Here is a 15185-nt window from a genome sequence, read left to right on the forward strand (position 1 = left end):
GACATCCAAATACATGTTAGATTGATGCTAAGTGAATCCGAAAATGTTTGTTGTCAAAGAGATGAACAAAAAGACAAAGAAGGTGTGAGTGCTTGTGAAAGTGAAAGTGAAGCTGTCGTCCATTGAGATTCAGGTTCTATTTTTGGCACCATATTGGCTAACGCTAGTGTTCCCATGATACCTCAGTGTTGCTATGGTAAACTCCTTTCTGCGTCCCTGCACCTCTGAAGAACAGCTGCTGTTTACCCACAACTCCCCACCGCCCTGCCCACCACTCTCCCTGGATAACTTTCCCCTTTCTGTTGCAGATTTTGAATCACTGCTGCCAAACAGTTTTGAGTCTGAAGGACATGTATTCATTGCTCCCAGGTAGCCCTGTGTGAACGCTTGCTGTCGTTGATGGTCATCAGTGTTTGGTCTTGACATGCACTTCATATTGTTTTGTTGTGAGCATTTTTCTAATCTATCATCTGCTTTCTCGTATTACGTCTTTTGTGATGTTGAGGTGCACTTTGTGGAAGTGGTTGTGATTCATTCATTCATTGTTTGGGTTGTGTTAACATATAAAAACAATATACTTATACTATTTGTGTTATGGTTGCATTTACCCATTGTCTTCCCTGAGATAACCGCATTACACCAAGAACTTAAGCCACCTTTTCCTTGCATGCTGCTTCTATGTTGTATGTTTTTTGTACACATTTAAATTAAGGGGTTACTGGTTTGGTTGCACATAAACTGTATGAAAAGAAGATTGAAATCCTATTGCTTGTGCTGTTTTAATATCAAATCCTCTTGGCCGACAGTTGCACCATGAATTCTGAACCACAGCGATACAAATCACTCTTTCATTGTGATGCCTGCACTCTGAACTCCAACCCATATTTAGTTCTGATAGACAGCAATCGTATCATATTGAAAATGAAGCTTTAATATATGCATGCTGTACGTTATAGCATCAAGAAACCTATACTGTATATGGCGTTGTGCATCCCTGCTTTGTGTTGCCTGTCCCTCTATAAAGGACATCAAATATATTGTGTAAATATTGCATACACGTATTTGTTTTTAGCTTCCTTCTCTGTGTTAAAATGCTTCATCTCTTCCTCAGGGAGTACTGCAATGATCTGGAACTGTCCAACAACAACACTGAGTTCCTGCTCAACTTCATTGCTCTCATGGAGAAGGTGACACCGGACTCTAAACATTGTAAGTTTCATTTACTTTTGCTTTTAAATTATTGTAATTCTCAAGGCAAACTATAGTAAGCAAGGAGTTTATGCTACTATTAATGATTGTCTGGGTAGCCAAAGCTATTAAGATAACTTGATGTATATCAATGTTGCCACTATATGTCCCAACATCAAGCTTTCGTATAGACTTATGTAGATTAATTTGCCTGGGATTAAGAGGGTGTCTCCAATTTCGACAACCAAACTTGATATGTTTATGAGACGGGTGGCGCAGTGGTCTGTGCATCTGATCATCAGATCAAGGGGAGTGCTGGGGAACTCCAGTTCGAAACCCGCTCCTGCCGCCACTGTGTCAGGCCGTTGTGTCCTTGGGCAAGACACTTCACCCGGATTTGCTCCTGTGGGTAATGTCCACAGTACATGTATAATACCAATGTGTACTTGTAAAAGCGCCTCGATGACTTCGAGGCGTGAAGATGGATGGTGTGGCGCAGTGCGCTGTGCAATGATCATCAGATCAAGGGGTGAAACCCGCAGCTGCTGCGTCTGTAAAGCCGTTGTGTCCTTGGGCAAGACACTTCACCTGAACTTGGTATTGTCCACAGTGACCATTGCATGTATAAAAAATATGTGTAATGTGTATTTGTAAAGCGCTTTGAGCACTGGAAAAGCGCTATAATAAACGTAAGGAATTATTTTTATTATTATTGTTTGTATTCACAAATACAAACACAAATAGTGTTTTATCATATTTTATATCCATAAATCCTCTCTTCAATTGGTGCAGTTTTTATGGTTGAAATGTAATATCTTAAGGGACGGGAAATCTACATCTGATGTGAATTTAATTGAAACTCTCACACCATCTTCCCCTCATCATGTTTAGGTGACAATTTGCTCCTCCATAACCTGATTCTGGACACTGGCATCATCAGGCAGCTGGTTGAGAAAGTGTGGAAGAATAAAGACTTGAATACGTGAGTAGGATTAAGTAATTGCGTTTTTAGATTTGTCTCTAAATAGGATTTTGGTTTGATTTGCATCTCTTTTCATCATCCTGATATTTAGATATGGCTTCCTGGCTGTGTTTGCTGCATCAGATGGAGGAGTTACAAGAGTGTTCCCCAACAAGTAGGTGCACTCAGTACATCTGTTTTATTCCTCACTCTATTCTCTTCGAATGCTGTAAGTTGTGAACCTTTAAGTATAGTGGGAGTCTTGTAAAGTACAGATTTACAGCTCCAGTGTTTCTGCTCTTAAATCTCAGGGCTGCAGAAACCTGGGAGGAAGACCCTGAGCCGTTTAATGCCAGCTATTACCGGCGCAGTCTGGACAACAAGGGCTACATCTTCAGAGCGCCTTATCGAACAGGTGAGGGATGCTCTCAGTCTTTGGTTATATATCTCGCACCAAGGCTCATTTTGTGTGGTGGCCGTTTGAATCTAACGGCTTGTTTTTTCCTTTGTTACTGTCATAAAGCGCGGGACGAGCTGTTGAACCCGGAGAACGACACCATCGGGATCCTGGTGAGCACGGCCGTGGAGATCACAGTAGGAGGGAAGACCATCAAACCTGCAGGTGAGTTCAGCAAAAATAATAATATAATAGATGTGGAAGAAAGGGAGGCAGAGATAATTATACCGCTGTGTTTCTTGTCGCTTTGTATGGACATGTCCGCTCTTATTTTGTTGGGCCTTTTATTTTCATTATTTTAGTTTTCATCTCTTTTTACAAACTTCTCTTTTCCTCAGTGGTCGGAGTGAAGCTGGACCTTGAAGCCTGGACGGACAAGTTTAAGATCCTTGCTAGCAACCATACAGACAACAATCAGGGCTCAAATACGGTAATGAAATATACCTTTTAAAGTTTCCTAAATAAACCAGTATTTCTCCGATTTTTAACTGTTACTAATTGTCTTTTCCCTGTGACAGTGTGGACCAAACAGAGGCTGTGAAATGGATTGCGAGGCCAACAGTGAGGTGAGTCAATCTGATAATTTGCTGATAAGCTTCCTGTATTCAGGTCGGTCTCCTCTATCAGAGCACTTTACATTATCTGCTGTGAATTAACAGCCTGTCTCTGCCCCTGTGTGCAGGATCTCCTGTGCTATTTAATAGATGACGGTGGATTCCTAATCATGTCTAATCAGAAGGAGGAATGGAACAAGGTCGACTTAAATAACGTATTCTCTCACACTGAACACTTTGCTCGTTATCTTTACACTGAGCTTGACTGGCGTTTCTTATTTCCCACAGGTGGGCATGTTCTTCAGTGATGTTGATCCCTACTTGATGTACGCCCTCTACAACAATTCCTTCTACAACCGCAAGCAGTCATATGACTACCAGTCTGTGTGTGAAAAAGTTCCCAAGTCTCAAAATGGGGCTGCACCCAGAGGAGTGTTTGTGGTAAGGATATACTCTTCCACACCATAAAGGATGAGATGTAACAACAACAAATTAGCTGATTAAATGCTTAAAATACACTGAATTAATGGCAATAGTGAGACAGATGGATATTGTTTTTAATAGGGACTGGATTTGACTTGCTTATTGTTGCTACATCTTTCTGTTTTCCTTTGCATTTACAGCCCACAATTGCAGATTTTGTAAACGTGGCTTGGTGGACATCAGCAGCGGCATGGTGAGACTCCTCTAGCTTTCATGAAAAAACACAACTGTATCACACAGAACACACATACCGCACCTTAAGGAAATATTGAATGGATAGTAGACAGTGCTGTATTCACTAAAAAAGAAATTGCTGTTTCACTAAGCCCCGTCTCGTGTCTCCACAGGTCCTTGTTCCAACAGTTTATTTATGGACTGGCTTATCAGAGCTGGTTTGTCAGAGGTGGGTACAAACAACAGACATTTAATCACATGTTGGTGTTTTAAATGTCTGTATGAAAAGTTGAAAGCTCTTAGCATTTCCAAGTGGTATTCACTGTGTATCTGTTTCCAAACAAATCACACAATGGAGACGTTGATAACATATCTTCTGTCTGTTGGGGGCTTTGTTGTGAAAGGCTGTGTACGACCTGGCAGACAGGAATGCATTATGAAGCGACGTTAATAGGCAACCAAGCTAAATGCTGATGGTATCATTATTAGAAGAAAATATGTTGTCAATGGCAATTTAAAGCATTACGTACAATGACTTTTTTGTATTAGATTTCCTGTCAAGAGTTAGATAAGAATATCGGCACCATTCTTATTAAGCATGAAGCTAAAGACGGGAGAATACTCACCTCTCAGCTCCTCTCAGCTCCTCTCAGCTCACAAATTAACACCTTTTACCTCATTGACAATCAGAAATATAATGACTAATATATATATATATAATTATGGTATCTATCTTTTCATCTCACTCGAGGGAAGAAAAGGAATAATTGCATCTTCCATTATGTTGAACTTTTTCTGACCACTCATGGCGTTATGAGACTTTAAAGTGCACTGACTAACATCAAATGATATAAGTGCACAGTGACATTAGTTTGTTATCAACCTCTGTGCAAAAACTTTAAATCCAAACTATGTAAAGAAATGTTGAAGGAGAGGTTTTATAGCCTTTTCCAGGCAGAATGCAGGAATTCATTCATTAAAATCCCATTTTTAGAGTCAGCTCTTATAAATCAAGTGAACTGACAAGTGTGATGTGTCTGTGCTCTGGTGCCGCTGCAGATGAGGTGGATGCAGAAGGAATGGACTCTACCCGGGTGCGGAGTTGTGTAATGAAACAGACGCAGTACTTCCTGAGTAATCTCAGCAGCTCCTACAACATACTGCAGGACTGTGGCAACTGCTCCAGGTCTGTACACATGACAGAATACACACATGTAAACACACATGCATGCGCTCACACACACACACACACACATCAGAGTCGCACCGTGACAGATGCTTAGTTAGCAAGACGGATTCATCTTCCTGTCGGAGCTAATAAACTCTGCTGATGATTAAACCGCATCAGCTCTAATGAAACGGTCATATCATCGGCTAAATGAGCCTTACAAGACTGTCTCATGAATCTTGCTGATCCATTAGCAAATGAGGCTGTGATGTAAGCGAACAGAGGGGGGTAGTTATGTTGTCTCCCTTTTCTTTTCCTCTCTCTTTCTCTGCAGGCTGATTCATGCCAAGAGGATAAACAACACCAACTTGCTGTTTGTGGTCGCAGAGAAGATGCCTTGCAACTCCTGCGAGATCGAGAAGCTGTCCCACGAGGAGGAGGAGTGTATCCTTTTTCACATTGTACACCAGCTGGTAGAGAATAAGACACTCTAGATTCTATCTCCTTATTACCATACCTGTGGACACGCAGATGTGTCACGTTTTTTTCAAGGTTATTTTTGTCGTGATGGTGTGAAATATAACCAGTCGTTTAACATTTAGCAGCTGCACGACTGCCTGAGGACTCTGAGTGTGTGTGAAAGAGGAAACATTGCAGAAAAAAACTACATTTAAATGATTTTACTTTTCCTTAATCGAGTCCATTTTCAGTCAAGGATGAAAATCCATGTGAAGAATTGACTGTGCCGCGCTATCGAAAAGGACCCGGCACCTGCTTTGACAATAACCTCACTGTAAGATTTTCTGACACAATATCAATGAGCACTTTTATTTAAATGTTATAGTATATCCACTTTCAGCCAAATCGTTTTGCGATGACTTGACATCCTGTCTAATCATTCTGAGCAAGCTGTGAAAAGTTTGACTTAAACACAGAAAGGTCAAAAACAGTGAAACACAGTTTAGACTTTGAAAATCAAACTTTTTTTACTGGAATTATCCTTAGAAATGAAGTGATATATTATGTACTGAAAAACCCTTTAAAGTCAAGATGAATCAATTCAGCTGTAACCCTTAACCCTACACACAAAACTGTTTGAGAACGGGCATACAGTAATGAATTTACATTAAAGATTTTTAACAACTGTAACTCATTGTCTTTAAGGGAATAATCTGACCTTTAGGAAAACAGGCTTGGATGGTTTCTTGTAGAGTTAGACGAGAAGATTGATACCACTGTGGAGGCTAACAGCAAGAGTCACTAGTCCGAGCAAAGTACAGGCAATGTCCAAAATCACTTCCTATATGTATGTATCACCGTGTAGCGCCCCCACGTGTTTATCAGTGGAGTGGACCCCTGCTTGTTGTAGCTTCATATTTAATGGACAGACACGAGGGGAATCAATCTTCTCATCTAACTCTTTGCCAGAAAGAAAATAAATGTCTAAGTGTTGTGTTAGCTTATAAGACACAAACAAAACAAATAGTTCAACATATGTTGAATGAGTGCTTCCTGACTCATTATACAAATGAAGTAGTTAAACAACAATGCACGAGTAATAAAGATCTGTCCTCACAGCTTGAGTCTTCTCTCTGCAGGAGAACACGTCAGACTGTGGGCGGGGTCACTCCTTCCGCCCCTCCCTCTACACCTTACTGCTCATCCAGCTGCTCCTGCTCTATCCGGCTGTCAGCCCCCACTTTCACTCTCTACTACATTAATTCCATTTTCCTCCATGTATCTTCTTTTAGCCTTCCTGACCCAAAACCCTCCAACCCCACCTCCCACCTCCATGCCCCTATTCCCCACCCCCCTTATATAGTCATAGGTAATAAAGGGACTTCCCTTCACAGCAAGTTGGAAGCCCTGAGTGCCGTACTACCCAGCTCGCTTCAGTCCTTGTTGCTTAGTGACAACTGCCGGACGTTTGTGTACTCAGCCAGTTAACCTTCATCTGCAGGAGGAGCGGGTGGTGCTGCACCACCTGGATCCTCAGAGGCAACGTCAGAAAACAGAAAACATCACCCCCTTTATCGAGAGAAGGGAGGGTAAAGAGGACAGGCCGATGTCCTCGTCTCAGACCCCCCCGCCTCACACAGACTGAGGAGTAGAGGTCCTCTTCGCCTCTGTCCGTCAGACAGAAGGCAGGACTTCTTCTTCTTCTTCTTCTCCTCCATCTCAGAGTTGTGTCGCTCTGTCAACTGCCTCTCGTACAGTAGGCTGTGGACCATCAGCCAGTTATAGCCGCCACCATAAAAGAAAATAACATTAAAAAAAAAACTGTCAAGTATACAACATGTCAAGTATAAACCGCTGAAGTGATGAGTATTCCAAGCATACTGTGTATTTAGGTTTTAATTTGAAAAGGAAGTCGTTAAGGTGTTTATTTCAAAAGACATGAATTATTTTATGCACTATATCTACTTGCCAAAATACATGCGGTCAAACACACAGCCAAAACACAAGGAGGAATTGGTTTCAAATCCTAGGTTTAGGAAAATCTATGAGAGGAGACACTGAATGCTGATTCATTTTGTGCAGCTTCTAATTACAGATTATTTCTCGTAAAAGACGTCCACTGGGGATTATTGTAATTACATGATGGTAATCGCATTTCTCCAAGTATTTTTCCTCATATTTACTATTTGAGGCTAGTGCTATCTGGCTTATTATAACACTAGTGACAGCTGTGAAATATGAATCAGTGTTTGCTCACTTCAGTGTCGTGTATTATTCTCCTTTACGATCAATCGACCATTCTAACCTCTGGTTTTGGACGGATGTTAAAAAAAAAGAAGAAATCCCTGTGCTCTCGGAAGCAAAAGCTCACCTCTGCCAATATTAATGAGGCTTTTCCAGTGACCTCTATTAACTCTCCTCATCACTATTATACATGTGCTTTACTTCTGGTCAACCAACACACTGAGATCTCTGCCTCATGACCGTCTCATATAGTCCTGGTTAGGGTTTTCTTTTTACCTTTGACTGATGCTGTTCCAACTTCAAAACTATTCGCTGCTGGGGGATAGGGGCTTATCAACATTTCCAACTAAAGTGCAGAAAAAGGCAACTAAATATGGCGATCACGTAAAGTAGTAGTCTGGTTGTAATCTGTGGCAGTAAATCATTTGATCATTACGATGTTTAGGAGCCGCTCTGTTTCATAGCGCCTTGATGCACTTTGTTTTTGGACCACATGGGCTGTATACGAGTAGAGCTACTGTATAGTACCTTTATAGAGCAGCCATGTGTGAGGCTTTGGATGTGAGACTGAATCTGTTGGCTATAGAAAAAGCTTTACACAGAGCCATCACACTGACTGGCTCCAGCTTAATGTATTTACCCTCTCGGCCCCCTGACTGCCATCATATGGAGTTACTATACCATCCCTTTACCAAGCCGTGTTTAGAGCTATGATTCACTATCAGTATACAGCGACTTTACTGGCCATAGAGCGTTCTTAGGGCCACCTGACTGCTATTGTTCTGCCTGAATCGTGTGTGTATGTGTTTGTTTTCGTTAAAACCCTCAAAGGGAATGTCATTATAAATGAGTTGTGGAGTGTGTGAGGGATGGCAGTTGTGGTAGCATAACTGTTTTTTTTTCCTGGTCCTGTGTTGCAACAGAAATCCAATGTTGTTGTGGTGGGGGAGAAAAAAAAAGGACTTTACTGAAACTAAAATAATTCATCTTTAACCATTACTCTGCCTAAATGTTAATCTGAGGGAGCCGAGGTGTCTGAAAGAATGTGTAGCTCATCAGTGTTTCTGCTTCAAATGCAACATAGCTAACAAAGCCTCTCAAAATGCCTTAGTGTTACACAGTACAGAGCTCTGATATGTTTCCCTCCCTCATGTACACTCACACAAAAAGATCCTCCAAAATATTCACTCCCCGGGTTTTCTTGGTGTTCTGCAGTAAGTATAGTGAGCTCATATTTTGTATTATCGCGTCTTTGATGATTCGTTATTGATTGATGCCTGTTTTTTTATTAAATGCTTGAAAGCCAGGTGGGAGTTTTCCATTTCAAAAAGCCTCCGACCTTCGATGTTCACACCCACCCAAACCTCACTGTATCGCTCAGGTGGGACGATTCACAATTTGAACTTAACCACACACTCTGTACAGTTGTTGGTACTATTTGATGTGACAAACATGCTGGCAGAGAAACTGCAGCTCGGCTCCAAAAACGAATCTAAAAAAACAAACGAGACTGTTAAAAAATTATTGTATTTTCAATTTGGCAGTGTTGATAACTGGATGCAGTTGTAAGTTACTGGCATTTGTTTGTCTCTGTCCTGTGCCATTGAATCCTGTCTGTATTTCCACTGCCTGTAAATGAGCGCTACACGTGCCTGTGGAAATGTACCCCCTGCAACTTCCTCTCTTTTCCTGGCCCTTGTACGCTTAGTCCTCACACATAATCTGAATATGTAGGCCTACAGTTTGTTTGCACCTGCACCAAGACATTATGCACAACACACCTACGAGCAAACATGTAGTGCTGACACTTATTCATGCCCAGCTGGGAGATGTCAAGCACCAGGCAGAAGTAAACCAAGGACGTCACTTCCCAGGTGTGTTTTTTTGAGAGCGGGTGAAATGTCAGAGGCAAGCTCAGGGAGTGGGTCTCCACAGAGCAGCCGTCGTACTGAAGGTCAGAGAGGAATCCTGTAGTGATGTCTGTGTGTGCATCCCAACGAGGGAAACGTCTTCTGAAGGGAACACGCGACTGATTTCTGTGGTTTGACAAATTTACTTTTGCCAAAATATAAAATAAAAATATAAAATTGGACCAGCCTGGGGATGATGAAAGGGAGGGGGTCTGCTTTAGGACTCAATCCTAAATTAAGTAGGGGATGGTTTTCATAAAGCCTCTTGCCCCCCTCCCGACCCTCGCTGCATCTGTGTTGGTGCGTCTCTGTGGGAAAGACACAGTGTGTATGTGATTCTGTAGTCTGGTGCTATGTGACCATGTTTGACAAGTGTGTACAAAAATTACAGCAACATTTAGAGTAAAAAAAGAGTTAAATCAGTCAAATTTTAAGTGAAGTTATAAAAAAATATAGCACTGTTGATAAGTTTGAGATCTGAAGTAAAAAATGTATTGCATTTAGTTTCATTTTGTTGTACGTGTGTGAGTGTGAATGTTGGTGTGTGTGGATGATTTAGCTCCTTCTTTTCTGGGCACCGGTCCATGTCGCTCCATTCTTTTGTACAGATGAAGCTTAAAAAAAATAGATAAAAAGAAGAGGGCAACATTTGTAAAATATTGTGTCTGTGACTCCTTGTAAAATATTTTCAAATTGTTTATTACAGAGAATCAGTTATTAAATAATGTTCATATTTTTCACTTCATTTCAGCGTGTGGTGTTTGTTTTTTCAGTCGAGACAGGTTAAGAATTGTTCATTTACCAGTTACATATAAAGTGTATTTTGTATAAGATAAGTGCATAATTGTAGCTTTACCATGATATAAAGTATTAGCTAAAAGGGAAACACTTATTGACAACAATCACTACTTATGTCTGTCTGCTAAATATTCAAAAAAAAAAATCAAAATTCAAAAGCTTTTATTGTCATTGTACATATATACAACGAGATTCATGGTTGCTGCTCCAGCGAGTGCTTTAAAAACAGACATATTAAAACACAAAATAAAAGGTCTGACAGTTACGACCAGCAAGTAGTGCACACAGCTTCGGATCGTCAAGTAGATGACCAGGATTAATAAATAGATGAATAAAATAGAATTATGATAAAATATATATATATGATAAATATTACAGTATACATAAAAGAAGAAGTTTATTGATGAGGATGTCAGGGATGATGGTGTTAAAGGCTGAGCTGTAATCTATGAAGAGAAGTCTAACATAGTTCCCTGGATGTTCCAGGTGGCTTAGTGTGGTGTGGAGGGTTATGGCAATGGCATCCTCCGTGGAGCGGTTTGTCCTGAAGGCAAACTGATGAGGATCGAAGGCTGAGGGGAGGCAGGCCTTGATGTGATGCGAGACCAACCGCTCAAAGCATTTCATAACTACCGATGTTAGGGCAATGGGCCTGAAGTTGTTTAGGCAGCTGTTGGCTGCTGTTGTTTTGGGGGCGGGGATTATGATTGCTGATTTTAAGCATGATGGGATGATGGCTTGGGTCAGGGAGAGATTAAAAATCCTGGTGAAAATCTCAGATAGTTGGTCCGCACATGACACAAGTACCTTCCCAGGTACACCGTCAGGTCCTGCAGCTTTCCTGTAATATGGTTTAATATGGTTTAAGCTAATCAAGCTTTGTTTAGCATAGCACAAAGAGTGAAAAAGCTATACTCTAAAACAGGGGTGGGGAGCCTCCGGGCCGTATACGGCCCGCGAGACAATTTGGTACGGCCCTCGAGGTAATTTATAAACACACGCAAAAAATATTAAGAGATCTAGACCGCAAACAAATTAAACAAGCGAGTGCCTGTTTTTCCTGGCCAAGGTCAGGGTCCTTGAACACAACACGAGCCTAACATGTCATCACGTGGTATATGTCTCGACTGACAGGGGTGCAGTTTTGACGGAGAGCACCAGAACGCCACTCCAGCACTTCAGAAATTGCAGTACCGATAAGGAACCTTACACATGCCGCAGTTTCTGCGTGTCTGTGTCTTTAGTTGAAAGCCCGGTGGCGATCTGTTCATCTGCCATACTGATCATACAGTCATTAACTTTGTTGTTATTAGCATCTGGTTAGCTAGCTATGCTAACGAATATAAGACGCTTTTTCTACAACCAGTGAGGTAAAGGCACATCTTTATATGATCATTATAGTTATAAAAAAATAAGAGAATAAAGTATAGGTTTAACAGGTATAAAATACTATATGACAGTAAAAAAAAGTTGTTATTAATAAAGAAGAATACAGTTTGAAAGGGGAGTGATTTGTCAAATATTCATAAAGAAAAATAAATCTGCTTCCAGTTCTGTTTCATATGGGTGTTGAGAGATGTATCCATAGATCTCCTAATTTTGCTTTCAAAGTGCACCAGATTGATGCTTTTAACTTATCTTCCTGGGGGAGCATGCCCCCGGACCCCCCTAGAGGAGGTTAGGTCCCCCCCACTTAAATCATGTTCACATGGATAGGAAACTAAATACATTTGCACACATCTTGTGTCCATATCTTTCTGTTTTGGTGGTTACGCCACACCGTGCACGTGCATGCATACGCGAGTCATGGTGAGATATCTGGATTAAGAGGTTGCTTTTTCTTTGCACAGAATGAAATGAATGGGCTGTGATTTTAGTTTTTTTAAGCAGAGGTCAATAATTTGTACGGCCGTCTGAGGATATTGTAAAAATTGAAAAGGCCCTTGAGAGGAAAAAGGTTCCCCACCCCTGCTCTAAAACATGCTTGATTAATCTTTTTCATAATCTGGTAGATTGATTTTTTTTACTTTTAGAAAGAGCCAGGATGGTTGTTTGCGCGTCTGTCTTCCTGCTAAACTAAGTGAGTCGGATGTTTAAGTGTACTTCAAATGTAGCCTATCAATCGTATCATTTAAAGATGGGGTAGGTAATTTGAGAAACCAGCTCGAGTGCGCTAGAATTTGAAAATACACAACCGGAAAAAATCTGCCACACTTACAGAGCCCCTCCTCTCCATGGTCCTGCAGACCTCCACTCCAGCTCCACTCTCAGGACAGTTCCGGTGCAGGCTGCACTCTCAGGATACCTCCACTGTCAGTACAGGAAGTGACGATTCTGACGAACACGTTTTTGTTCCCGCCCACCGAAGGAATCGTTTGATGGAATTGTTCAAATGGAGACTCATCACGGAGGTGATGAGTCCGCCCACCGTATACTGTATATATATATATATATATATAGGGACACCTTGTATTGTAGTTAATATCAGTACAGTATCACTTTGATTGAACTGTTCTGCCCTTCCAGCGCGTATCCCTATGCGTAGCTAGACAGTTAGCTAACATTTAAAAGTCCTCCAATAAAGATGCAAGGTTTTCTTTCTTGACTTTACTGTTTTTCTTTTACTTTGTAAAACTGTAACAATACAGAAATAAAACATAAGTATGCAGGCTTTACATATAAGAAGCACTGTACAAACGACACACATACTACTATTACGAATTAGCTATCATTAGCATCACTATTAGCCAACCCAGTCTCATGGCATTTCGTGTTCACCAACACGATTTTTAGTCTGTTGATTCGTGTTCACCAACACGATTTTCCCCTTTTTTTCATGTTGCACAGCACGATTTTAAAAGCAATGTATTTCTACTGGTAATGTGTTTCGTGCCTGCAGCACGTCTTTTTCTCCGGTCGGGTCGTGGAAGACCGGAAGCTGTGTGGTTCATAAAAACATGTTCTTACTCAATATCAAGCCACAATTATTGCTTTTATCTTAAATCGTATAATTTCGGACTTTTGTTGCCGTCTGTGAGGAAAATAAATGGGGCTCAGAGCCTCAGGATGCTGAAATCTGTATTTTTTTAAATCTTTTTTTCCTTCTAATTTGTTATTCTTTTCAAAATAACACACTGTTATTTACTCACCAATAACACACAATTATCCTTGCTTTTATTTATTGGTTTAATTCCATAATCTCTGGCTTTTTTGGCGTCCGTCAGGAACTGAATTTCAAAATAAAAATAACCGGAAACAGACGTAGGCCTATAAGGGACATTACGAGCATCATTGCGATTGTCAACATTTCTGAGTTTAGGATGGCCGAAGACACTACACTACCCATAATCCCCAGCTATCGTTTAGGACTACAGTCCCCGTGATTAATCTTCAAGGTCTGGGATTGGATGTTGGAGTGGCAGTGCGCCAAGGTTACGCTGAGCGTCAAACAGCTGTTTGAAATGGAACGAAACCACGCCAGACTATCCAAAACTGGAATCGAACGCCCCCCCCCCCAGAACTACACATGCTGGCTATTGTGTTTCACAAAATGTTCTATGGGATGTATCTACTGAACGTTTTCACAATTAGAAGTTGCCAGTATTAAACACATTGGTGTTATCAAATGTAAAACATATAATTAATAAATGGGTGAAAATCGCTTGTGTCCATAATGCACATGCATTAATATATACCCACATGACAGCTCATTGTTACTTTGTAATTCTACTCCACTACAATTCAGAGGTTAACCTGGTATTTTTACTCCACTACACTTATTTGAGTTACTTTGCAGATTCTAATTAATGGTGTGAACTATAAACAACCCTTAAATCAGACTTTAGTTACACCTGAGTAAAATTCAGGTAAGGTGATTGTCAAGTGCCAACAATCAGGAGAGATATTTGATAGTTGGTGCTTGAGAAGACTAAACATGTATCTGCAATTGACATGAATGGAAACGAGTAATAAAGTATATTCATTACTCATTATTCTCTACTAATAGTTAATTAAAGACTGTATATTATGGCTATTTTGCACATCCCTTTCAAGATTTCAAGATTTTCAAAGGTTTATTGACATATCATATACGCAACTATGGTGTAGTTATGCAATGAATGAAAAACTTGGGTCACAGGTTCCTCAACAGTGCATTACAAGACATCTATCAATATGTGTGTACCTCCACCATTAAACTGTCATATTCTGTACATTTCTTATTCTATCGATAACAGGGTTTCCGTTAGCCGGTAATTACCGGTTTTTAGCTGGTAAAATTTATAAAAAACCGGTAAATTCAAAACCTGACGGTCAAAATGTCTGGTAATAATTAGGGAGGCTCCGATCGATCGGCCGCCGGTCATTATCGGCCGATATTCACTCTTAATAGTTTGATCGGTGCTCTCTATAAAGGCCGATCAGGAGAGCTGGATCTGATCCATATGGACATAAACGCGAGTGAAGTGTAACCGGACGCGAGAGAGAGATCAGATCAGCTGCTGAGTCAGACCGAGACACGCAGCTCTGCAGGATCACCTGAAGCCCCGCCCTCTGTTTAGCGGGCTGCAGGAGCTGCTTGAGAAACTGACGGGCTGTCAGGAGAGAGAGAGAGGGGAGAGAGAGAGAGAGGGAGGGAGAGAGAGAGAGAGGGAGGGAGAGGGGGAAAGAGAGGATCCGTTTCTCCCGTGTTGTTATTCAAATGTAATGTAAACTTTTGAATAATGTACGTTATCTACTGCAAGTAGTTTGTTTGAATGTAATAATTTTGTTGTTTGTTGTTTGTGGAATC

The 15185-nt window shown here is 40.9% G+C and overlaps 1 protein-coding gene across 2 annotated transcripts in view; it reads left to right on the plus strand.

The window, feature by feature from the left end:
- Positions 1-10343, plus strand: part of cacna2d2a (calcium channel, voltage-dependent, alpha 2/delta subunit 2a) — a 146723-nt gene extending 136380 nt beyond the window's left edge. For both annotated transcript variants that reach the window (XM_034082748.2, XM_071203117.1), the window contains 16 exons: positions 309-369; positions 1112-1209; positions 2080-2170; positions 2262-2324; positions 2461-2564; positions 2673-2771; positions 2945-3036; positions 3125-3172; positions 3289-3360; positions 3449-3601; positions 3784-3836; positions 3991-4046; positions 4877-5003; positions 5320-5429; positions 5696-5778; positions 6584-10343. In XM_034082748.2, coding sequence (XP_033938639.1) covers positions 309-369; positions 1112-1209; positions 2080-2170; positions 2262-2324; positions 2461-2564; positions 2673-2771; positions 2945-3036; positions 3125-3172; positions 3289-3360; positions 3449-3601; positions 3784-3836; positions 3991-4046; positions 4877-5003; positions 5320-5429; positions 5696-5778; positions 6584-6706 — 1433 coding nt within the window. In that variant the 3' untranslated portion in view covers positions 6707-10343. The remainder of the gene's footprint in view (positions 1-308; positions 370-1111; positions 1210-2079; positions 2171-2261; positions 2325-2460; positions 2565-2672; positions 2772-2944; positions 3037-3124; positions 3173-3288; positions 3361-3448; positions 3602-3783; positions 3837-3990; positions 4047-4876; positions 5004-5319; positions 5430-5695; positions 5779-6583) is intronic.
- The last annotated feature ends 4842 nt before the right edge of the window (positions 10344-15185 follow it).

Source organism: Pseudochaenichthys georgianus, chromosome 5 (genome assembly GCF_902827115.2).
Source record: "Pseudochaenichthys georgianus chromosome 5, fPseGeo1.2, whole genome shotgun sequence".
Taxonomy (NCBI): domain Eukaryota; kingdom Metazoa; phylum Chordata; class Actinopteri; order Perciformes; family Channichthyidae; genus Pseudochaenichthys; species Pseudochaenichthys georgianus.